This window comes from Pseudophryne corroboree, chromosome 8, assembly GCF_028390025.1.
Source record: "Pseudophryne corroboree isolate aPseCor3 chromosome 8, aPseCor3.hap2, whole genome shotgun sequence".
In the NCBI taxonomy this organism is placed as follows: Eukaryota; Metazoa; Chordata; class Amphibia; order Anura; family Myobatrachidae; genus Pseudophryne; species Pseudophryne corroboree.
Genome location: NC_086451.1, coordinates 53,087,259 through 53,111,993, shown reverse-complemented (window position 1 = coordinate 53,111,993; position 24,735 = coordinate 53,087,259). Strand labels below are relative to the sequence as shown.

Genomic DNA, 24,735 nt, shown 5'->3' with positions numbered 1-24,735 from the left:
TATATATATAACCTGCCTGTATGCTTTGGATTGTGGGATGAAACACATACAAATACATAAGAACGTATAAACTCCACATATATTTTGCCTGATCTTTCTCATTTTAATTTTAGGTTAAAAACCTTACTGAAGAACTTGCAACTCTTGATGAAAATGTCTCTAAAGTCTCAAAGGAGAAGAAGGCTCTGCAGGAAGCTCACCAGCAGACACTTGATGACCTTCAAGCTGAAGAAGACAAAGTCAGTTCCTTGACCAAAGCAAAGACAAAGCTGGAACAGCAAGTAGATGATGTGAGTAATTGTAAAACTATTTTTATATTAATCATTTTAAACATTGAAAGAACCTCCTTATATAATAATGACATTATACATGTAGCTGGAAGGTTCCCTGGAACAAGAGAAGAAACTTCGCCTTGACCTTGAGAGAGCAAAGAGGAAGCTTGAAGGTGACCTCAAACTGTCCCAGGAAACAGTCATGGATCTTGAAAATGAGAAACAACAGACTGATGAAAAACTGAAAAAGTGTGTATTTACTATCAGATTTTCTATTGATTAAACATGAAATAAAATTGATTGACACATTTTGTTACTTTTATTTTCTGCATCTGCAGGAAGGACTTTGAAATTAGCCAACTTCAAGGAAAGATAGAGGATGAGCAGTCACTGGGATCACAACTACAGAAGAAGATCAAGGAACTGCAGGTATGGCAGAGGTTGAAAGAATCATATCTGATACTGTGTATTACATATTTTATACAATGTATTCATAAACTTCTCTTTTCTAGGCTCGTATTGAAGAGCTTGAGGAGGAAATTGAAGCTGAACGGGCAGCTCGTGCCAAGGTTGAAAAACAGAGGGCCGATCTGTCCAGAGAACTTGAAGAAATTAGTGAAAGACTTGAAGAAGCTGGAGGTGCATCATCTGCCCAGATTGAGGTGAATAAGAAGCGAGAAGCTGAGTTCCAGAAAGTGAGACGTGACCTGGAAGAAGCCACCCTCCAACATGAAGCTGTAGCTGCTGCCCTGCGCAAGAAGCATGCCGACAGTGTTGCTGAGCTTGGAGAACAGATTGACAACCTACAGCGTGTCAAACAGAAGCTAGAAAAAGAGAAGAGCGAGCTGAAGATGGAGGTTGACGACCTTGCCAGCAACCTGGAGAGCATCTCTAAGTCTAAGGTAATATTATTTACATTTTTGTTTTTGCTATTTTATTATATCTATGAAGATAGTAACATGACTATCTGTTCCTGAAGGCCAACCTGGAGAAAGTGAACCGTGTGCTTGAGGACCAACTCAGTGAAGTGAAGGCCAAGGATGATCAGCAACAACGATTGATTAATGACCTCTCTACACAAAGGGCTCGTTTCCAGACTGAGAATGGTACATGAATATATAATTCTAATAATAATAATAATAATAATAATAATTATTATTATTATTATTAAAAGTAGTAGTACTAAGTTAATATGCACTTTGAAAGCAATATAGCAAAAAAAACAAACAAAAAAAACTCAAAACAGTGAAGTATTGAATATAAGTCACCAATGGATAGTCATCATTCTCATAATTTATACTGCAGAATGAATATTACTATTATAGCAATAAACAGAGGCTACATCCTAACAATTTATTCTAAAAACAGTGAAAAAAAATGCTGCAAAAAATAAATTGTTTTATACAGAGTGCATTTTAATGACATGACATTGAGATTTGCTTAATTCCAGGTGAACTGACTCGTCAGCTTGAAGAGAAGGAATCTCTGATTTCACAGCTCTCCAGAGGAAAGCAGGGATTCACCCAACAGGTTGAGGAACTCAAGAGACAACTTGAAGAAGAATCAAAGGTAATAAGTCAGAGTTGTTTAATTAAGGTTTGATATCAAATGTTTAACATGACACCATCCATATTTCAACAAACCAAACTTTTCTGTAAATTCCAGGCTAAGAATGCCCTTGCCCATGCCCTGCAATCTTCCCGCCATGACAATGACTTGCTGCGTGAGCAATATGAAGAAGAACAAGAAGCCAAGGCTGAGCTCCAGCGAACATTGTCTAAAGCTAATGGTGAAGTTGCCCAATGGAGGACCAAATACGAAACTGATGCCATTCAGCGCACAGAGGAGCTGGAAGAGGCCAAGTATGTCCTAATGAAGAACACTTCACTATGTTATGCACTCCAGTGCCTGCAGGAATGTACTGGTGTTTGAACTGTTATGCAAAACAAATGGACTTACAGACAGACTGGGGAATATGACATAACGTACACAGAAGGTGATAGGTTAACAAAATACACACAAAGTGAACAGAGAAGCCCAGAGGCTAAGGAACTGGGTATCTCCCTTGTATTAGAACTGCTCAGATGGGAAAAGCAAGATGTTGTGTTTTAATACGTAGAGAACCCGAAATGCTGTTGCTAAGGGCAACAGCAAAACCCTAAAGGGTTACCAACGGGTGTGGCAGTAAACTCCTTGGTCAGAGATGGAATGATAGACACAAGGAGAGTCTCCACAATCCTAATTCTCACTTGCAGTGCACAGGTTCAGCTTACGGCCACTTAACTGACCCCTGACACCTAGCACAGTGAGACAGGATTAGACAGGCAAGTCTTAGAATACTGCCGCAAACTTGCTAAGTTCACAGAGTAGTAACAGAACCCCAGCAAGCTAAACGACTGACTCCAGTCTTACTGCTAGGTCTGGATTGGCAGAGTGTAATACCAAATCCCCAGGCCTATTTGCAGTAAGCAACAAACAAATACAAAGCTACACAGTACTGGCTAACTTTCAGAAACTGACTAACCAACAAAGATTCAGCAGCATCTGCTTACCCTGAGAAGAGGCCTTATAAAGCAGGTGCTGTCCACGCCCCACTCAGACCTCACAGACTGTGAGCACAAAAACCAGCACCGGATCCTCTGCCATGCACAGAGCCTATAACCACTGCGCAGCAAAAGACCCGAACCGGAGTATCAGCTGCGCTCAGGTCACTCCGCTAGCACTTGTCTCCCGGTTGCCATGACGACGTGGCAGCACAGGGCAGGAGACCCTAACAGTACCCCCCCTCTGACGAGGGGTCAAAGAACCCCTACCACCGGGTTTATCGGGGAACTGCGAGAAGAAAGAGCGTATCAGTCTGGGGGCATGAAGATCACAAATGCGCACCCACGACCGCTCCTCCGGGCCATACCCCTTCCAGTGCACCAAAAATGACAGCCGACCCCGAACCACCTTGGAGTCAAGAATCCTTTCAACAACAAACTCCCTCTGGCCACGTATCAGAAGAGGGGAAGGTCTTCCACTGGAAGAAGGATTACTAATCGCCCGTTTTAAAAGGGAACAATGAAAGGTTTTATTGATACCCAAAGAACGGGGCAGATCTAACTGAAATGCCACCGGATTGATAACCCTGGTGTTCTTATAAGGGCCGATGAACCGGGGGCCTAACTTATGAGATGGCTGTCTCAACTTCAAATTCTTGGTAGACAACCAGATGAAGTCTCCTAATTTGAAGCTGCAGGGTCTTTTCCGCTTATCAAAAACCCTTTTGGTCACTAATGACACAGACACAAGGGCTTTCTTCACTTTCCGCCAAATACCTCTAAGGACCGAAACCACAGAGGAACCACCAGGCGTGGAGTCCAGGGGGTCAAAAGAATTGGCCTTAGGATGATGCCCATACACACAAAGGAATGGAGAGATCCCTGTAGCAGAGTGAGCCGCGTTGTTATAGGCAAACTCCGCCATGGACAGATGAGCAACCCAGTCAGTCTGACACTTGGAGACATAACACCTGAGGAACTGCTCCAAGGACTGGTTCACCCTTTCAGTCTGCCCATTAGACTGCGGATGGTAGCCCGACGACAAGCTGACAGAAATCTGGAGATCGGAACAAAATGCCCTCCAGAATTTGGCCACAAACTGGGATCCGCGGTCAGAGACCACATCAAGTGGCAACCCGTGGAGACGCACAACATGCAGCATAAATAATTCAGACAGGCGTCTGGCCGATGGCAGCCCAACCAGTGGAACGAAGTGCGCCATCTTCGAAAACCTGTCAACGACAACCCAGATGGCTGTCATCCCCGAGGATTTGGGCAAGTCCACCACAAAATCCATTGAAATGTGGGTCCATGGCTTAGATGGGATAGAGAGTGGATGTAATGGGCCAACCGGAACCCCTCTAGGAGTCTTATTTCGGGCACAGATGTCACATGCCCGAACCCACTGATCCACATCCTTAGCCACCGAGGGCCACCACACCGCCCTAGATAGCAACTCCCGAGTTCTGGCAATACCCGGGTGACCTGCAGACTTCTTGGCATGGAATTCCAGGAACACTCGCTGTCTTAACCTAGGAGGCACAAACAAAAGACCTACCGGAAGGTCTGGAGGAGCCTGCTCCTGTGCTCTAAGGACTAATGATAAGAGGTCCTGGGTAATGCCCACTTTAATACATGATGGGGAAACAATGGGCAACGGCTCCTCGGTGGTCTCCTGGATTGGAGCAAAACTCCGCGAGAGCGCATCAGCCTTGATGTTTTTTGACCCAGGGCGATATGTTATCAAAAAATTAAAGCGAGCAAAAAACAAAGCCCATCGTGCCTGCCTGGCATTGAGACGCTTCGCTGACTCTAAATATGCCAGATTCTTATGGTCAGTGAGAATTGAGACCACAAACTTAGCCCCCTCAAGCCAGTGTCTCCACTCCTCGAGTGCATCCTTAATAGCCAACAATTCCCGGTTACCCACGTCATAATTCATCTCGGCAGGCGAAAATTTACGGGAAAAGTAAGCACAGGGATGAAGGCGATTATCAGACACTCCCATCTGAGAAAGCACTGCCCCAATACCCATCTCAGAGGCATCCACCTCCACCACAAAAGGACGCTCTGGATCTGGGTGTCGCAGCACCTTGGCCGAAACAAATGCCCTTTTGAGACGGGCAAAAGCCGCTTTAGCCTCACAAGGCCAGTGAGCAACATCCGCCCCTTTCTTAGTGAGTGCCACCAAGGGCGCCACTATAGACGAAAATCCAGCGATAAATCGTCTATAAAAATTCGCAAAGCCCAGGAAACGCTGAAGCGCCTTCAAACTAGTGGGCTGCACCCAATCCAGGACTGCCTGTACCTTGGAACCCTCCATTTGGAAACCTTCTGGGGAGATAATATATCCTAGAAATGCGATTTGCTGAACTTCAAATTCGCACTTCTCCAGCTTCGCCCCAAGCCGGTGGTCTCTGAGTTTCTGGAGGACTAAGCGTACATGCTTCCGATGTTCCTCCAGGGAATGGGAGAAGATTAGGATGTCATCTAAGTATACAACTAAGAATCTATCCAAATATTCCCTGAGCACATCATTCATGAAATCCTGGAAGACTGCCGGGGCATTACAGAGCCCAAAAGGCATCACCAAATATTCATAATGCCCTGAGTGGGTATTAAAGGCAGTCTTCCATTCATCCCCCTCTCTTATTCGGATTAGATTGTACGCACCGCGTAGGTCAATCTTAGAAAAAATGGTGGCAGTACGAAGCTGGTCAAACAAGACCGAAATTAGAGGCAGTGGGTATGAGTTTTTAATCGTGATACGGTTCAATTCCCTGAAGTCGATGCAGGGTCGCAACGAACCGTCCTTTTTACCCACGAAGAAGAACCCCGACCCAACTGGAGACTGTGAAGGTCTGATAAATCCCTTAGCCAAGTTCTCCTGAATGTACTCTGCCATAGCCTGAGTCTCAGGACGTGACAGGGAGTACAACCTGCTCTTGGGAAGCTTAGCATTTGGCAACAAATCAATGGCACAGTCATAGGGGCGATGGGGAGGTAGTACCTCTGCAACTTTTTTGGAGAACACGTCCGCAAAATCTGCATAACACCCTGGCAATCCTGGCAAACTTAGCTGCGAGAGCCTGACTGGAAGGCTCAAGCAACTCCTGAAACAATCAGTACCCCAACTAAGAATCTCCCCAGAGACCCAGTCAAATTGAGGATTGTGGGCCCTTAACCAGGGTAACCCCAACACCAATGGGGCAAAAGTACAGACAGTCACATAAAAGGACAATTTTTCAGAGTGTGTGGCTCCAATAAACAAAGAAATCTGGCTAGTGCAAGAGGTAATTTTACCTTGGGATAATGGTTCCCCGTTTAACCCACAAATCTCAATTTCCGATGCCAAGGGTACTAAGGGAACAGAGTGTTTCAGGGCGAATTGGCGGTCCATAAAAACCCCGTCGGCCCCACTGTCCACAAAGGCCTCAGTCTTGACAGTTTGACCGAGGATCTTCAAGGTCACCGGAATGATAAAAGTCTTCTTGGGAAATTCTGACTTCTGGCCTGACAGGATATTTCCCATCACCCTCAGGCCCTGAAGTTTTCCGGCTTTTCTGGGCATGATACTACCACATGACCTTTATTCCCACAGTACAAACACAACCCCTGCTGTCTCCTCCGCGTCTTCTCACGCGAGGAGAGGCGGGTAGCCCCAATCTGCATAGGCTCCTCTGAAAATTCCTCAGAGTCTGAGATTCCCTTGGGAAGGAAGGAAATCTCAGTCTCCCTTTCAAGCCTACGCTCTCTCAGCCGTCTATCCACCCGGATGGATAACTGCATGAACTGATCCAAGCTATCAGGCAAGGGATATTGTACCAGTTGGTCCTTTATCTGGTTAGAAAGACCTCTTCGGTACTGGTGTCTCAGGGCTGGGTCATTCCACTGGGTATCATGGGCCAACCTCCGAAACTCCGTACAGTAAACCTCAACTGGCCTTCGCCCTTGCTTAAGGATCGAAATCTGAGCCTCGGCTGAGGCCGTCTTGTCAGGGTCATCATACAACATGCCCAGTGCCGTAAAAAAAGCATCAACACTTTTAAGCGACGGACAGTCAGGCTGCAACCCATATGCCCAGACCTGTGGGTCTCCTTGTAGCAAGGAAATCACTATGCCCACCCGCTGAATCTCCGACCCAGAAGACTGAGGCCTAAGCTGGAAGTATAGCTTGCAGCTCTCCTTGAAACAAAAGAACTGCGAGCGATCTCCAGAAAAACGATCCGGGAGATTTACTTTCGGCTCCTTAACCCCTGCAGGTGCTGCTGCTGCGGGAGCTCCGCCAGCAGCCTGGGAGGTGTGCATTTTAATGGACAAATCATTAAATTGTCGAGTCAGGACCTGCACCTGATCGACCACCTGTTGCAACGTATTTTGAGGGGTATGCTCCATATTCCCACAAAATTTCAACAGGAGTATTAGGCTGCTGAATATGTTATGCACACCAGTGCCTGCAGGAAAGTACTGGTGTCAGGACTGTTATGCACTCCAGTGCCTGCAGGAATGTACTGGTGTTTGAACTGTTATGCAAAACAAATGGACTTACAGACAGACTGGGGAATATGACATAACGTACACAGAAGGTGATAGGTTAACAAAATACACACAAAGTGAACAGAGAAGCCCAGAGGCTAAGGAACTGGGTATCTCCCTTGTATTAGAACTGCTCAGATGGGAAAAGCAAGATGTTGTGTTTTAATACGTAGAGAACCCGAAATGCTGTTGCTAAGGGCAACAGCAAAACCCTAAAGGGTTACCAACGGGTGTGGCAGTAAACTCCTTGGTCAGAGATGGAATGATAGACACAAGGAGAGTCTCCACAATCCTAATTCTCACTTGCAGTGCACAGGTTCAGCTTACTGCCACTAAACTGACCCCTGACACCTAGCACAGTGAGACAGGATTAGACAGGCAAGTCTTAGAATACAGCCGCAAACTTGCTAAGTTCACAGAGTAGTAACAGAACCCCAGCAAGCTAAACGACTGACTCCAGTCTTACTGCTAGGTCTGGATTGGCAGAGTGTAATACCAAATCCCCAGGCCTATTTGCAGTAAGCAACAAACAAATACAAAGCTACACAGTACTGGCTAACTTTCAGAAACTGACTAACCAACAAAGATTCAGCAGCATCTGCTTACCCTGAGAAGAGGCCTTATAAAGCAGGTGCTGTCCACGCCCCACTCAGACCTCACAGACTGTGAGCACAAAAACCAGCACCGGATCCTCTGCCATGCACAGAGCCTATAACCACTGCACAGCAAAAGACCCGAACCGGAGTATCAGCTGCGCTCAGGTCACTCCGCTAGCACTTGTCTCCCGGTTGCCATGACGACGTGGCAGCACAGGGCAGGAGACCCTAACACACTAATGCTCAAATTATAAATAATTGCCTAACAATAATGTTTAAACTGTTTTTATAATACAGGAAGAAGCTGGCTCAGCGCTTGCAGGATGCTGAGGAACAAGTGGAGGCTGTAAACTCCAAATCTGCCTCCTTGGAAAAGACCAAGCAGAGGCTGCAGGCTGAGGTGGAGGACCTTATGGTTGATGTGGAGAGAGCAAACAGTGCCGCAGCCGCCCTTGATAAGAAGCAAAGGAACTTTGATAAAGTAAATAGGCAAATACACCACTGTGGTAATATTATAATTTAGATGTACAGTATGCAGATTGTATATTATTATTATTATTCTTAATAGGTCCTTGTAGAATGGAAGCAGAAATATGAAGAGGGTCAGGCTGAACTAGAGGCTGCTCAGAAAGAGGCCCGCAGCCTCAGCACTGAGATCTTCAAGATGAAGAACGCTTATGAAGAGGCCCTGGAACAAGTAGAAACCCTGAAACGCGAAAACAAGAATTTGCAACGTATGTTTGAAAAAATTGTTTACTTTTTAAACTGTTAATTTCCTACAACTTTCATCCATTTTTATTGTAAAGGTATTTATGGATTGAAGACTCATCTGTCAACGACCTTAGTTTGTATTGGAAAATTAGTAAATGTTTATTTTTGTGATTTCAACTTTGATTTGATCATCTCTTTTTTCCAGAGGAGATTTCAGATCTTACTGAACAGATTGGTGAGAGCGGGAAATCTATCAATGAACTGGACAAGGCCAAGAAGCAGATTGAGCAGGAGAAGAGCGACCTACAGGCTGCCCTAGAGGAAGCTGAGGTAAGTGACTAGAAGTGACTTTTGCAGACTCTTTAGATTTACTCATAATAGTACTGTAGTAGTGTTTATTTTAATATTATTAAATCTTTTTTCTCTCTCTAAAGGGATCACTGGAACATGAAGAAGCCAAGATCCTGCGTGTCCAGCTTGAGCTGAACCAGATCAAATCAGAGGTGGACAGGAAGATTGCAGAGAAGGACGAGGAGATTGATCAGCTCAAGAGAAACAGCCAGAGATCCATTGACACCATTCAGAGCACACTGGACTCTGAAATCAGGAGCAGAAACGATGCTCTGAGGCTGAAGAAGAAGATGGAAGGAGACTTGAATGAAATTGAGATCCAGCTTAGTCATGCCAACCGCCAGGCTGCAGAGGCACAGAAACAGCTCAGAAACGTGCAGGCACAACTGAAGGTATGTCTAAAATAAAGCAATCTCTGGCATATAGCTTAGTGTTTCCAATGTACATGTTGCTGCTCAGTCTGTTCAACATAATTATATTATATATTTCAAAACTTTATATCCTTATACCAATGTATGGCACACTTACTTATTGTCTATTCTGATTAGTAATACAAACTATATACTGTCAGATTAAGCATCTACATAGTCTCAGTGCAAGTGAAATGTAGCAAATAAGTGAATTAAATCTTACACACTTTGTCCATCAGGATGCCCTGCTGCAATTGGATGATTCCCTAAGGGGACAGGAGGATCTGAAGGAACAGGTTGCTGTGATAGAACGTAGAACTAATCTACAACAGGCTGAAATTGAGGAGAACAGGGCTGCCCTGGAACAAACTGAGAGATCTCGCAAGATCGCAGAACAGGAACTTCTGGATTCCAGCGAACGTGTGCAGCTTTTGCATTCACAGGTAAGGTCTGCTGCTGAGCTGCTGATCATCACTGGAGGAGTATTATCTAAATCTCTCCAAATCATGTAATAAATGACATGTTTTCTCCCTCAGAACACCAGCCTTATCAACAGCAAGAAGAAGATGGAAAATGACATTGCTCAGCTCCAGAACGAAGCTGAGGAATCTATTCAGGAATCTAGAAATGCTGAAGATAAAGCCAAGAAGGCCATCACAGATGTATGTGTTTTCTTTATCATGCTAGCTTTAAGCTACAATAATTATAAGTTGTTAGTGGATGATTTAACATGTTACTTCTTTGCTTTAGGCTGCACTCATGGCAGAGGAGCTGAAGAAGGAGCAGGACACCAGTGCTCACCTGGAAAGGATGAAGAAGAACCTTGAACAGACAGTGAAGGACCTGCAGCATCGTCTGGATGAGGCTGAACAGCTGGCATTGAAGGGTGGCAAGAAGCAGCTCCAGAAACTGGAGACCAGAGTAAGTGCACTTTATACCGTGTTAGGGACAATGTCAGTGATTGTACAAGTTGCTAAAGTTGCACTTTTAATATGTTACCCCCAGGTGCGTGAACTGGAGAATGAGCTGGAGAATGAACAGAAACGCGGAGTTGAGGCAATTAAAGGTGTTCGTAAATATGAGAGGAGAGTAAAGGAACTCACCTACCAGGTAAATAACACGTTTCTATTTAAACAAAGTGATCTGAGTCATTCTGTACAGTAACAGAAGAGCTGACAATCTGTGTGACCAGTCATTTTATGAAACAGAATGCTAAAATCTGAATATTTTCCTTGTATAGACTGAGGAAGACAGGAAGAACGGTCTGAGACTGCAGGATCTGGTTGACAAACTGCAGCTGAAAGTAAAGGCCTACAAGAGACAGGCTGAGGAATCTGTGAGTAACCTTTTTGATATTTACAGAAAGGAATTACAGTTCAGGTTATTTGGTCATGAGTTTATACCTTTTAAAGGTGACTTGACCCTTAACCACTATGCAAGGTAGAACTGTTCTTTGATTCTTCTTTTTTGTAATGTTTAGGAGGAACAGGCCAATTCCCACCTGAGCCGCTTCAGGAAGGTGCAGCATGAGCTGGAAGAGGCTGAGGAGAGAGCCGACATTGCAGAGTCCCAAGTGAACAAGCTGAGGGTCAAGAGCCGTGATGTTGGTGGCAAGGTATGATGTTCTATATGTATCACCTTAAATTACATTTACTTTCTCCGATGCATAAACATGCTAAATTAATTATATATATATATTTTTTTTTATCTACAGAAGGAAAGCGAAGAGTAAAGAGTCATTATCTAAATCTCAAGGGATTCTCAGAATGGGAATTTCTCAGTCTGTTACCTGTCTACCCTTATCCCTCCCCTTTAGTTCATCTCCTAAATAAATTTCATATTTGTAAAACTGTTCATGCTGCATTTTGTATAGAGTATAGTTTAAAGTTGATTTTTGTAATATGACCATTAAGTTTCACTAAAGTTTACAAAATCTGTAGAGTTCACAAAACAATCATCCTATCTGGGTGTGCCTTCAGCATTGATTAATATACCCATGTTGGCAAAGTCAACATCTTGAGTACCTACTGTTGTAATGGAACTTTGATGTCAGTGAAGTTTTTCAACACCAAACCTTTCTACATATTCACTTTAATTCACTGAAGTCCAAACAATTACAAATTATATATGCATAGTCCCTACTCAGCACACTGCTCCGTTTCTTTAATCCTCTCTAAAATCTGTGCAGAGCTAATCCGTTTAGTAGTCTCTCTCTGTACTCTGCTGTCTCTTGGGGGCAGATGTACTAAATCTTGGAGAGTGATAAAGTGGAGAGAGATAAACTACCAACCAATCAGCTCCTATCATTTTTCAAACATAAGGCCAGATGTAATAAGCATTGAAAAGTGAAAAAATGGAGAGAGGTAAAGTACCAACCAACCAGCTCCTTACTGCCATTTTTCAAACACAGCCTGTAACATGGCAGTTGGGACCTGATTGGCTGGTACTTTATCACTCTCCACTTTATCACTTTTCAAGGCTTAGTACATCTGGCCCACAGCCTGTAACATGGCAGTTAGGAGTGGATTGGCTGGTACTCTATCTCTCTCCACTCATAACTCTCCAAGGCTTATTACCTCTGTCCCTGAGTAAGTCTTGTCATTGGCCTCACTTGGGCCCCTCTGTCTTAAAGCTTTATTGAGCCTTCCACCTGCAGGTCTTTGCTGGACTGCACTTGATTGTGCTCCTACACCTACTCCCAAGGTCCAAGACCTGAGCACGTGACAAATCATAACCACACTCATACTGACCTACTGATCAGTCAATTTATCTTTGGAAAAACTGTTTAGGCAATATGGGAAGTGAAATGTGTGAAGCGATATTGAGTTATTTATTGTTCATTTCAGTCTTGCCACCATTTAACTTGAAATATAAGTGGGCTGTGTACACCTGGGAGTCTCTATATCTACATCCCTGGATCTCACTAAGCCACAATGGCCACAAACACTCTACAAAACTGTCCCCATCATATTCTAAATTCATAATTTGTATTATTATTGTGTTTTATTTATAAGCGCCACAGAGGGTATATTCAGCCGCACAGGGTAAACATACAGTCCTTTCAAAACAACATAGTATCAGAGCAGAAGTTCAATATGGAACAGCTAAACAAAGCTTATGAACACAGCATAAGTGCCAAATATTACTGTAACACTACGGGTTGGGTGGGATTATACAGTGGCGAGTGGTGGGAGGGTCATCAGCTCAGTAGTCAGTTACTCTGTGCTGGGTAAAGATGATTTGATTCCTGGGTATGGGTGTGGATTATTAGATCTACACTAAAATGGTTTACAGTAAATAGATCTACCACTAATGGTAGACATGCATTAGGTCAACAGGATCAAAAGGTCGACAGGGTCAAAGGTTGACATAGAATAGGTAGACAGTAGGACAGGTCGACAGGGTCAAAAGGTCAACAGGATCAAAAGGTCGACATGTAAATGATCGACACTTAAAAGGTAGACACCTTTTTCTTGGGGGTATTTTGTCACTTTTCTGCCACAAACAAGTCCCATTAGTGTACCCCGTCCCCTCGTATGGCTCGCTTCGCTCGCCATGCTTCGGGCAAGGTGCCTCGCTCCGCTACTACTGCGCTCGGCACAGGTTTCTGTACCCAATCCACGTGGTTGGTAAAGTATGAAAAAGTTGGGGAAAAAAAGGAAAAAACTTGTGTCTACCATTGTCATGTCGACCCTTTGACACTGTCGACCTTTTGAACTGTCTACCTTTTACATGTCAACCGCTTGACCTTGTTGACCCTTTGACCCTGTTGACCTAATGCATGTCTACCATTAGTGGTAGACCTATTGACTGTAGACATTTTTAGTGTAGATCTATAGTCCGGATACCCCTGGGTATATGTATACTATTAGTTTCCACCTACACAAGTCTTGACTTTTCTGGTCCTGGTTCACATTAAGCCCCATCCCCCTTTCACACACTTTATGCCCCCATGTCACATGTGCCCCCTCATCCTAATCTTCTCGTGAAACATGGCTATTAGCTTTTGTCCAGAGGCATATGTACTAAACCTTGGAGTGAGGTAAAGTGCAGAGAGGTAAAGTACCAGCAAACCAGCTCTTGTCATTTTTCAAACACAGGGGTCTATTTACTAAGCCTATGAGAGAGATAAATTGGAGAGAGATAAAGTACCAGACAACCAGCTCCTGTACACAGCCTGTAACATGGCAGTTAGGAACTGATTACTGTAGCTCTCTCCGCTTTTCACTCTCCAAGGCTTAGAAAATAGACCCCACAGCCTGTAACATGGCTGATAGGTGCTGATTGGCTGGTACTTTATGTCTCTTCACTTTATCATTATCCAAAGCTTAGTACATCTTCTCCTCTATGTCATATATCATATATGACAATGAGAGAATGGGTGTGGGGCACATATGATAGCAGAATGGTGGTGGAGCATACTGTATATGACATAGGCCCTCCTAATTTCCCCTTGTCATATATTCATCCACGTTAAGTGCATGTGACTCCAATTAATGAATAAAGGTTTGTGAAGAGCTAAGGAACAAGTAGGATTGAAGTTGCTAAAAAGATAAATAAAAAAGGCAAACTAGATGGGCCATCAAATTCTATGTTTCTGTGTAAGTGGGACATAGCTCCCATCTTTCCAGTATCCAGGACAATGTTCTATAGGACTGGTCAACATCAACAATATGAATTGATTACATGCCAAAGCCAGTGGTGCACGGAGTTACTCTTTACCTGGGCCTGTGCTTGTTGGATGGGCTCGGCAAAGTCTTGGGTCCCACTGCCCCCCCCCCCCCTTCACACACCCCCCCCCCCCCATCTCCACATTGCAGGGAGTCGCACTTCGGGAAGGGAGAACTTTTCTGCTGCAGCAGCCTCTCTCCCCAGTCCAGCACATGTTGTGCTGTGTGCTGGGCTGGGGAGAGAGGCAGCTGCATCAGCAGCCAGTCCTCTTTCTACCTGCGTGGGGAAGCAATCGCACCCACATAGTCCTCCACCCATTGCCACCCATCGATTCGGACACCGGCGCCCCCTGTGTGGAGTGCATGGCCACACATAGCATATCATTTTTTTTTTTTTTTTTAAGAAGTGGTCTGGCCACACCTCCCCCCATTAGCCACGCCACCTCCCTGTACCGAGATCCAGCAGATTTATTAGCTCCCCCGGTCACAGCATCTATTATATTTATAATGAAGATGAACACCATCTTCTGCATATACTTCTCCCAAATATAAATGGGACAGTTTGCTGCTCTCTTCTACTTGTTATTGTAGCTTTATCTATCTGCTACTGTCTTTATCTCTATTGCCACTTGGATGGATCCTGCAATGCTGGACTCCAGTTTGTAAAAATAAATAGGTGCTTTCACCTCCTGAAGAGCAGAACTCCCAACCAGTCCCAGCATTAAATCAATAAACATTTCATAAAAAGACCTCATCTGACCACATAGCTAAATTATTAGCCACATATTTAATCAGTGTCGGACTGGGGTATAAAGGGCCCACCGGGCGGATGCAGTTATAGGGGCCCATACTGGAGGGTGTGACCAGCCTACAAAGGGGGTGTGGCCAACCTCCACAGAGGCTTGAAATGCACAATAGTCTTGTGCAGTGTACTGCAACATATCTACTATGTATAATACAAGTGCACAGTCTGGAACTTGATCCCTAGAGGAAGGGCCCACCGGTGGTTTCTCCTGTACCCCTGTGGGCCAATCCGACCCTGTATTTAATACTGATATCCCAAATTGCTTTATTAGCTCATGCCATATATATCCCCCCTCAAACCCACTTAAAATGAATATACCCTAGATTTTATGAAAAGAGACCCTATATGAAATGTTTAGCCCCCACCTGCCAGTACATTGCAGGAATAGTTTTACATTATATTAATATCCCCCACATTACATCAATAGCCACATCCAGACCCCCATTATACTGATTTTGACATTACACTAAATTAACACCCACCACAACCACACTTTCTTGCTCTCAACAACCACCAATGGCTGATGGTTTTGCCATCGATGGTGGAGATCTAATGGGTCTCTGTCATTGAAGCACAGTGCCCAGCAATGCTTTTTTTTCTTTCTCCCTGACTCGTAGCCTACCTCTGCCCCTAACGTGACACACAAAACCACACCCCCACCTCTGATTGGACCGCTGCCAGGAGAGTAACAGAGCAGGGATTGTAATTGGTGGGTGAAACAATCAATGGTTCCTCCCAGCAATGGTACCATTGATGATGGCCATTGATGGTTAACCCACTGGTTTCTATACATAGTATGGGATGCTAAGGAAGGGGAGCTGCCAGGGAGGGGAAGTAAACAGGAGAGGAGGGAGGAACAAGAGTGAGAGGGGAATGCTGAGCCAGATTGTAGATTTTATTTATGTTCTGGTACCATGCTACTGTACAGCACGGGTGTGGTTCATCAAATCGACAGTGTCTTGGTCGACAATGTTTAGGTCGACCACTATAGGTCGACAGTCACTAGGTCGACATGGATGGAAGGTCGACAGGGTTTCTAGGTCGACATATGCTAGGTCGACAGGTCTAAAGGTCGACATGAGGATTTATTTATTTTTGGTGTCGTTTTCTTCGTAGAGTGACCGGGATCCCAAATTAGTGCACCGTGTCCCCTCGCATGGCTCGCTTCGCTCGCCATGCTTCGGGCATGGTGCCTTCGCTCCGCTACCGCTTTGCTCGGCACACTTTACCGTTCCAATTGTAGTCCACGTGGATCGTTAAGTATGAAAAAATTCAAAAAAAGAAAAAAAATGTGAAAAACTCATGTCGACCTTTAGACCTGTCGACCTAGCACATGTCGACCTAGAAACCCTGTCGACCTTCCATCCATGTCGACCTAGTGACTGTCGACCTATAGTGGTCGACCTAAACATTGTCGACCTAGACACTGTCGATCTTCAGACCGGATCCCGTACAGCACTGTATACACTTTGTGGTGACTTATTTTACATAATGCTTAATCAAATTGCACTGTACACTGTTTTGCAATAGAAGCCTGCCACCAGACCAGGCCTGGCCAACCTGTGGCTCTCCAGCTGTTGTCAAACTGCATATCCCAGAATGCCCTGCCACAGTTTTAACACTGTCTAATAGCAAAACTATGGGAGGGTATGCTGGGGCTTGTAGTTTCACAACAGCTGGAGAGAGACAGGTTAGCCAGGCCTGCACCAGACCAACTTTCCTGTAACCATCCAACTATTGGCTGGTTGGAATAACATTCTGCTAATGTATGGGAACAAATGACAATCAGCCTTTCACTGCCAAACATCGGAAAATGGTTAAGAACTGTCGATCAGACAATTGTTTAAATCAAAGTTATTCAACTTGTCTGAATGACCATTTTCGGCTGTTTCCTGGCATTTGGGAGCAAACTGCTGTTTGTCATTTGCTCCGATACATTATTAGATTTTAATTCAAAGCAGCCAACTAGTTAGATGGTTGGATGAAAGTTGGTCTGGTGTATGGCCAGCAATATACAGGGAAGTTATATACACCAGGGTATCCTGTGCAATTCCAATAAGATAAGGGTCTTACATGGGGCCATCTTAACAGCATTGTAGGCCATGAGCAAAGGAATGCACCCACCCATTCACAAGAATACATAAAAAAAATAATAATCATAACTTACCCCTCCTGTGGTCCCGCTCCACATGCTTCCATGTCAGCACTCTGATTGGTGAATCGCTCCAGCCATCCACCAATCAGCATGCTGATAGCCATTCACTGTCTGCTGCAGGCTGGGAGGCAGGTATGGCTGTCAGCATGTAGATTGGAAGACGCTGCCTGGCCGCTCTGATTGGGCCTCCTAATGCCTACATTTCTTTTAGCGCTGTTTGGAGTTTACCTAAATACAAGTTTATGAGCACTAAGAATCCATTACATAGGGGGACATTTACTAAGCAGTGATAAGAGCGGAGAAGTGAGCCAGTGGAGAAGTTGCCCCATCAGCCGTCAGCAGCTCTGTATCATTTTATAGTATGCAAATTATAGATGTTACTTCAGTGCTGATTGGTTGCCATGGGCAACATCTCCACTGGCTCACTTCTACGCTTTTATCACTGCTTAGTAAATGTACCCCATAATGTCTTAGTTCCCATCATGGCCGCTGTTAGTGTCTAAAGCACTTGTAGTGAAAGCTCTTGGCCAGTAACTCCAGTGCGGCTATAGTGCAATTATAGAATCAGTAGAACATTTCAATGCAATTTTTTAAGCTGAACACACATTACCATGTATATGCAGTATTCAAAAAATATAAGGCAGGTGTCATTGGCTGAAAGCGGGCCCCAGGTAAGCTTAACCTCTATTAGCAGTGCTGACACCCATCTCTCAGTGCTTGGTACTTCAATCTCAGTTACCAAAAATATATTGATGTCCTGGGTATACTTGTTGTTTTCACCACATTTTACTTTTAGTACATCCCACCCTCAGTGTCATTTAGTGTCGGACTGGGGCATGAAGGGTCCACCAGGGGAATGAATTTGTAGGGGCCCATGTTTAGGGATGTGGCTAGCAGAGGTTAAAGTGAGCCAGAACTGGGCCGAACTGCGTTCCGTCATTTCCAATTGGAGACGGAACACAGTTCCGCCTCCTCCGGCTCACCTAATCCAGAAAGAGAGTCCGGAGCTGCATGGAGATGCCGGGCGCCCGCTGAGGTTGTGTTACCAGCAGGCGCCGGGCCGCCGGCACCTTCCTCTCAGCAGTGGCTGGAGCTTACTCCTGAGCTCCGGCTTCCAGCTGTGTGTGCGGCGTTATGGGAGAGACGTCATGACACCTCTCCCATAGATCCGAGGAGCAGGCAGCCAGGCGGAGGTCAGCGATCCAGAAGCAGGAGTGGGGCTGGTGAGTATTGTGTTGTTTTATTTTTTTTATTTTGTGTGTGTGTGAAGCGGCGTTACTAGAGGGCATCTGTACTGGGGGCAGCTCTACTAGGGGCAGCTCTACAGGGGGCATCTGTACTGGGGGCAGCTCTACTAGGGGCAGCTCTACAGGGGGCATCTGTACTGGGGGCAGCTCTACTAGGGGCAGCTCTACAGGGGGCATCTGTACTGGGGGCAGCTCTACTGGGGTATCTGTACTGGGGGCAGCTCTACTGGGGGCATCTCTGCTGGGGGCATAACTATGCATCTGTACTGGTGGCTTCTGTACTGGGGGCAGCTCTACAGGGGGCATCTCTACTGGGGGCATCTCTACAGGGTGCATAACTGGGGGCATCTCTACTGGGTGACCACGCCTCTTTCTTTTTTGAGACCACGCCCCTTTTTGCGACAATCCCTTAAGAACTGGGGCACTGGGGGGAGTGAGTTCCACCACCTCTCCAGGACTAAGCACTGGTGGCTAGTCTCCAGGGGTTTACATAACCATTAGAGAGTGCAGTAAATAGCTCATCACTAGTAAATACTACTAGTGCATGTAAGATAATGCAGCATATTAATAACAGCAATGCACTCAGAGCCGGCCCTAACCAATATGATGCCCTAGGCAAGATTTTGTCTGGTGCCCCCTAGCACCACCACTAGTTCCACCTCTGACAGTGCACCCCTTTCCCAGCACCATCACCCCTCACCCATAGCAGTCCTTATTTTAAGTTTTCCTACCCCCTATATTTTAAATAGGAACAGTGTGCACATTCAGTGCACAGCCTAAAAATGTGTGTGTTTTTGCTGGCAAGGGGCATGGCCACACAATAGTACCCCCAATTCAAATTACACCACACAGTACTGCAACTTTATTCACATTTTATCATGCGATAGTGTCCCTAATTTACGTCACATCACACAGTAGTACCACTATACCTTATATACTTTACTCCTCACAGTAGTGCCCCTTATTTACATTACACCTCACTGAATTGCTCCTTATTCACATTATACCACACCATATTGCTCTTTATTCACATTAGACCACACAGTAGTGCCCATTCTTTGCATTACGCCACACAGTAGAGCACCTTATACACATAATGCCACACATTAGTAATGCATGTATACACAGAATACCACAAAGTTATGCCCCTTGCACATATGACACACATTATTAATGTCCTTATAAACATAATGCACCTTACATATTATGACAACCTTTATTAATGCCCTTATACACATAATGTCCCTTACACATATGCCGCACATTACTAATGCCCTTATACACATAATGACACACATAATGGGGGTAATTCCAGGTTGATCGCAGCAGGAATTTTGTTACCAGTTGGGCAAAACCATGTGCACTGCAGGGGAGGCAGATATAACATGTGCAGAGAGAGATAGATTTGGGTGTGGTGAGTTAAATCTGCAATCTAAATTGCAGTGTAAAAATAAAGCAGCCAGTATTTACCCTGCACAGAAACAAAATAACCCACCCAAATCTAACTCTCTCTGCAAATGTTATATCTGCCCCCCTGCAGTGCACATGGTTTTGCCCAACTGCTACAAAATTTCCTGCTGCGATCAACTTGAAATTACCCTCAATGTCCCTTACACATATGCCGCACATTATTAATGGCCTTATACACGTAATGACACACTTAGTGCCCCTTACACATTTGCTGTACATTATTAATGCATTTTTACACATGACACACATAATTCTCCTTACACATTTGCCGAACACTACTGCACAACCAACCCACTCACACACAGCACTCACACAGCTGCTAACACTGTGGCCTCTGCTTCTGCTTGGATACAGATGTGTCCTCATAAATCTTGCCTCAATGCTAACGTCGGGCGCCTTTTTTGATGAAAATGTATCTTATTTGCATTGCTATGTGGCTAGGATGCACAAGCAGCTTCTGCTGATTAAAATTATATGCAGCATGCCTATAAACTGTGTGACATTGTGGCTGTATCTGCATATGAAATGTTACACACAGAATATAGGCATGCCACATATCATTTTTAATCAGCAGAAGCTGCTGATGCCCCTAGGCACACCAAATGCCCTAGGCATTTGCCTAGTTTGCCTATGCCTAGGGTCGGCTCTGAATGCACTGTAGAGAATACACCATAGTCCTGTGTAGTATAATGTGACATATGTATAATGTATAATTCAAGTGCATGGTGTGGAACCTGATCCCTAGAGGAGGAGGTGGGGGCCCCAGGCAGGGGGCCCACCGGGGATGGGGGGGGGGGCTGTACCCCTGTGGGCCAGTACACCATTGGTGTCATCAGTGAAGGACTGTGGGCTGTAGCACTATATATGTGTCAGTGTTAGAAAAATCATAATTATAAAAAAATAAAATAAAATGTGTGTTGTTGTTCAGGCACTGTACTTACAACAATACGGTTCTGCACAAAATGGTAAGCTGCTCAATCAGATTGTGATGTCACTCAGGTGCTAAAAGGGAGGGGTAATTCTGTGTAGGAAAAAACAATGTGTTCCCTAATGCACACCGAGTGAAAAATATTACTACATAATAGTCAGATAATACGGAGATCTTAGTTGCGTATATCTGCAGATATAGGGTTAAGCCCCCAGGCCGATCGACAAGGCTTCTCCGTCACTGGGGGTCCCTAATACTAGGTATGGGCATAGGTGTGCGCAGGGGGGGTTCCTGGTGCGCACAGGCACCCCCTAATGTCTGGCACCCTGATCTCACATGCCTGATGTAACGATCGCCAAGCAAGCTGATTACAGTCCCCTCTGCGCTGCACCCTGTCAGGACTGTATTACTGACCGGACACCTGGGTTAATCAAGGGTGCCACTGCCACTGGCTTTCAAACTCCCAGCTCCACCTCCATGTACAAAAACAGTATGATGTGATGTGATTACCCGCCACACCCGCCACATGCCCACCTCTCTCCTTCTATGCTATGCCAACGCCAGCCACTGATGAGGATCAGCAACATTGACACGTCACTAATTTTTCCAGCAGCAGTAGTACTAGTCTGCGACTGTCAGTGTCAGTGAGTGGCTGACTTGTAAGTAAGCTGCTGCAGCTTGCAGAGGAAAGAGAGGGGGAGCCAGACCAGGCTGAGGAGGAGCAGTGTAATTGCAGTGAGTGCCATCAGGGGTGTTTGTTTGGTGCACACCACAACATCTGACAATGTATTTGCTTTAGTAGTATTGGTACAAGGGTGGACATTTTATATTGCGTTGACCGTCAATAGATGGTGCTAGACACGTCCAAAATGCGGTGCTAGACACACCCCTCTGATGGTGCACCCCCTAATAAAATGTGCTGCGCACGCCTATGGGTATGGGCCCGGGGTGCAGGACCCCATAACGTCGGCACAGGTCGGCTACCCCAGGTCAGCACACAGGTGAGAATTAATAAGGGTTAATAAGAAGCACAGAAGTGCTATGTAAGTGGTGTGATTAAAATAAGACAAAAATATATACAAAGTGATAGGGAAAATCTTAAGTGTTAATAAAGTGTTAGGGTGTGCCGACCTGAAGCAGCCCAGCCATACCGACACAGGGGCCACCGCACCCCACACCCACCCCATAAATAATTACAAATATGTCTGGGTTAAATTCCCAGTGTAAGGCCACATGGTAATGGCTCCTACAGCATCTGAGAGCCAATTTACCTGGAGATACCCCTAGCTTCTCCTATGGCACTCTGGAGTCAGCAATCCCTCCTAAAGCTGACCCATCCATGCCTCTCTAAATACAATGCACAAAATGGTAAGCTGCTCAATCAGATTGTGATGTCACTCAGGTGCTAAAAGGGAGGGGTAATTCTGTGTAGGAAAAAACAATGTGTTCCCTAATGCACACCGAGTGAAAAATATTACTACATAATAGTCAGATAATACGGAGATCTTAGTTGCATATATCTGCAGATATAGGGTTAAGCCCTCAGGCCGATCGACAAAGGCTTCTCCGTCACTGGGGGTCCCTAATACTAGGTATGGGCCCGGGGTGCAGGACCCCATAACGTCGGCACAGGTCGGCTACCCCAGGTCAGCACACAGGTGAGAATTAATAAGGGTTAATAAGAAGCACAGAAGTGCTATGTAAGTGGTGTGATTAAAATAATACAAAAATATATACAAAGTGATAGGGAAAATCATAAGTGTTAATAAAGTGTTAGGGCGTGCCGACCTGAAGCAGCCCAGCCATACCGACACAGGGGCCACCGCACCCCACACCCACCCCATAAATAATTACAAATATGTCTGGGTTAAATTCCCAGTGTAAGGCCACATGGTAATGGCTCCTACAGCATCTGAGAGCCAGCTTACCTGGAGATACCCGTAGCTTCTCCTATGGCACTCTGGAGTCAGCAATCCCTCCTAATGCTGACCCATCCATGCCTCTCTAAATACAATGCACAAAATGGTAAGCTGCTCAATCAGATTGTGATGTCACTCAGGTGCTAAAAGGGAGGGGTAATTCTGTGTAGGAAAAAACAATGTGTTCCCTAATGCACACCGAGTGAAAAATATTACTACATAATACTCAGATAATACGGAGATCTTAGTTGCGTATATCTGAAGATATAGGGTAAGCCCCCAGGCCGATCGACAAGGCTTCTCCGTCACTGGGGATCCCTAATACTAGGTATGGGCCCGGGGTGCAGGACCCCATAACGTCGGCACAGGTCGGCTACCCCAGGTCAGCACACAGGTGAGAATTAATAAGGGTTAATAAGAAGCACAGAAGTGCTATGTAAGTGGTGTGATTAAAAAAATACAAAAATATATACAAAGTGATAGGGAAAATCGTAATTGTTAATAAAGTGTTAGGGTGTGCCGACCTGAAGCAGCCCAGCCATACCGACACAGGGGCCACCGCACCCCACACCCACCCCATAAATAATTACAAATATGTCTGGGTTAAATTCCCAGTGTAAGGCCACATGGTAATGGCTCCTACAGCATCTGAGAGCCAGCTTACCTGGAGATACCCCTAGCTTCTCCTATGGCACTCTGGAGTCAGCAATCCCTCCTAATGCTGACCCATCCATGCCTCTCTAAATACAATGCACAAAATGGTAAGCTGCTCAATCAGATTGTGATGTCACTCAGGTGCTAAAAGGGAGGGGTAATTCTATGTAGGAAAAAACAATGTGTTCCCTAATGCACACCGAGTGAAAAATATTACTACATAATAGTCAGATAATACGGAGATCTTAGTTGCGTATATCTGCAGATATAGGGTTAAGCCCCCAGGCCGATCGACAAGGCTTCTCCGTCACTGGGGGTCCCTAATACCAGGTATGGGCCCGGGGTGCAGGACCCCATAATGTCGGCACAGGTCAGCTACCCCAGGTCAGCACACAGGTGAGAATTAATAAGGGTTAATAAGAAGCACAGAAGTGCTATGTAAGTGGTGTGATTAAAATAATACAAAAATATATACAAAGTGATAGGGAAAATCATGTGTTAATAAAGTGTTAGGGTGTGCCGACCTGAAGCAGCCCAGCCATACCGACACAGGGGCCACCGCACCCCACACCCACCCCATAAATAATTACAAATATGTCTGGGTTAAATTCCCAGTGTAAGGCCACATGGTAATGGCTCCTACAGCATCTGAGAGCCAGCTTACCTGGAGATACCCCTAGCTTCTCCTATGGCACTCTGGAGTCAGCAATCCCTCCTAATGCTAACCCATCCATGCCTCTCTAAATACAATGCACAAAATGGTAAGCTGCTCAATCAGATTGTGATGTCACTCAGGTGCTAAAAGGGAGGGGTAATTCTATGTAGGAAAAAACAATGTGTTCCCTAATGCACACCGAGTGAAAAATATTACTACATAATAGTCAGATAATACGGAGATCTTAGTTGCGTATATCTGCAGATATAGGGTTAAGCCCCCAGGCCGATCGACAAGGCTTCTCCGTCACTGGGGGTCCCTAATACCAGGTATGGGCCCGGGGTGCAGGACCCCATAATGTCGGCACAGGTCAGCTACCCCAGGTCAGCACACATGTGAGAATTAATAAGGGTTAATAAGAAGCACATAAGTGCTATGTAAGTGGTGTGATTATAATAAGACAAAAATATATACAAAGTGATAGGGATAATCATAAGTGTTAATAAAGTATTAGGGTGTGCCGAACTGAAGCAGCCCAGCCATACCGACACAGGGGCCACCGCACCCCACACCCACCCCATAAATAATTACAAATATGTCTGGGTTAAATTCCCAGTGTAAGGCCACATGGTAATGGCTCCTACAGCATCTGAGAGCCAGCTTACCTGGAGATACCCCTAGCTTCTCCTATGGCACGCTGGAGTCAGCAATCCCTCCTAATGCTGACCCATCCATGCCTCTCTAAATACAATGCACAAAATGGTAAGCTGCTCAATCAGATTGTGATGTCACTCAGGTGCTAAAAGGGAGGGG

At 45.2% G+C, this 24,735-nt stretch overlaps 1 protein-coding gene across 1 annotated transcript in view; it reads left to right on the top strand.

Moving 5' to 3' along the window:
• LOC134948423 (myosin-4-like) overlaps nucleotides 1–11,268 on the top strand; it is a 32,749-nt gene extending 21,481 nt beyond the window's left edge. Inside the window, exons 25-42 of the mRNA XM_063936379.1 lie at nucleotides 114–290; nucleotides 376–521; nucleotides 611–701; nucleotides 785–1,174; nucleotides 1,252–1,378; nucleotides 1,723–1,841; nucleotides 1,938–2,134; nucleotides 8,245–8,428; nucleotides 8,516–8,681; nucleotides 8,864–8,988; nucleotides 9,093–9,401; nucleotides 9,659–9,862; nucleotides 9,956–10,081; nucleotides 10,170–10,340; nucleotides 10,425–10,529; nucleotides 10,660–10,755; nucleotides 10,900–11,034; nucleotides 11,134–11,268. Coding sequence (XP_063792449.1) covers nucleotides 114–290; nucleotides 376–521; nucleotides 611–701; nucleotides 785–1,174; nucleotides 1,252–1,378; nucleotides 1,723–1,841; nucleotides 1,938–2,134; nucleotides 8,245–8,428; nucleotides 8,516–8,681; nucleotides 8,864–8,988; nucleotides 9,093–9,401; nucleotides 9,659–9,862; nucleotides 9,956–10,081; nucleotides 10,170–10,340; nucleotides 10,425–10,529; nucleotides 10,660–10,755; nucleotides 10,900–11,034; nucleotides 11,134–11,151 — 2,886 coding nt within the window. The 3' untranslated portion in view covers nucleotides 11,152–11,268. The remainder of the gene's footprint in view (nucleotides 1–113; nucleotides 291–375; nucleotides 522–610; nucleotides 702–784; nucleotides 1,175–1,251; nucleotides 1,379–1,722; nucleotides 1,842–1,937; nucleotides 2,135–8,244; nucleotides 8,429–8,515; nucleotides 8,682–8,863; nucleotides 8,989–9,092; nucleotides 9,402–9,658; nucleotides 9,863–9,955; nucleotides 10,082–10,169; nucleotides 10,341–10,424; nucleotides 10,530–10,659; nucleotides 10,756–10,899; nucleotides 11,035–11,133) is intronic.
• The last annotated feature ends 13,467 nt before the right edge of the window (nucleotides 11,269–24,735 follow it).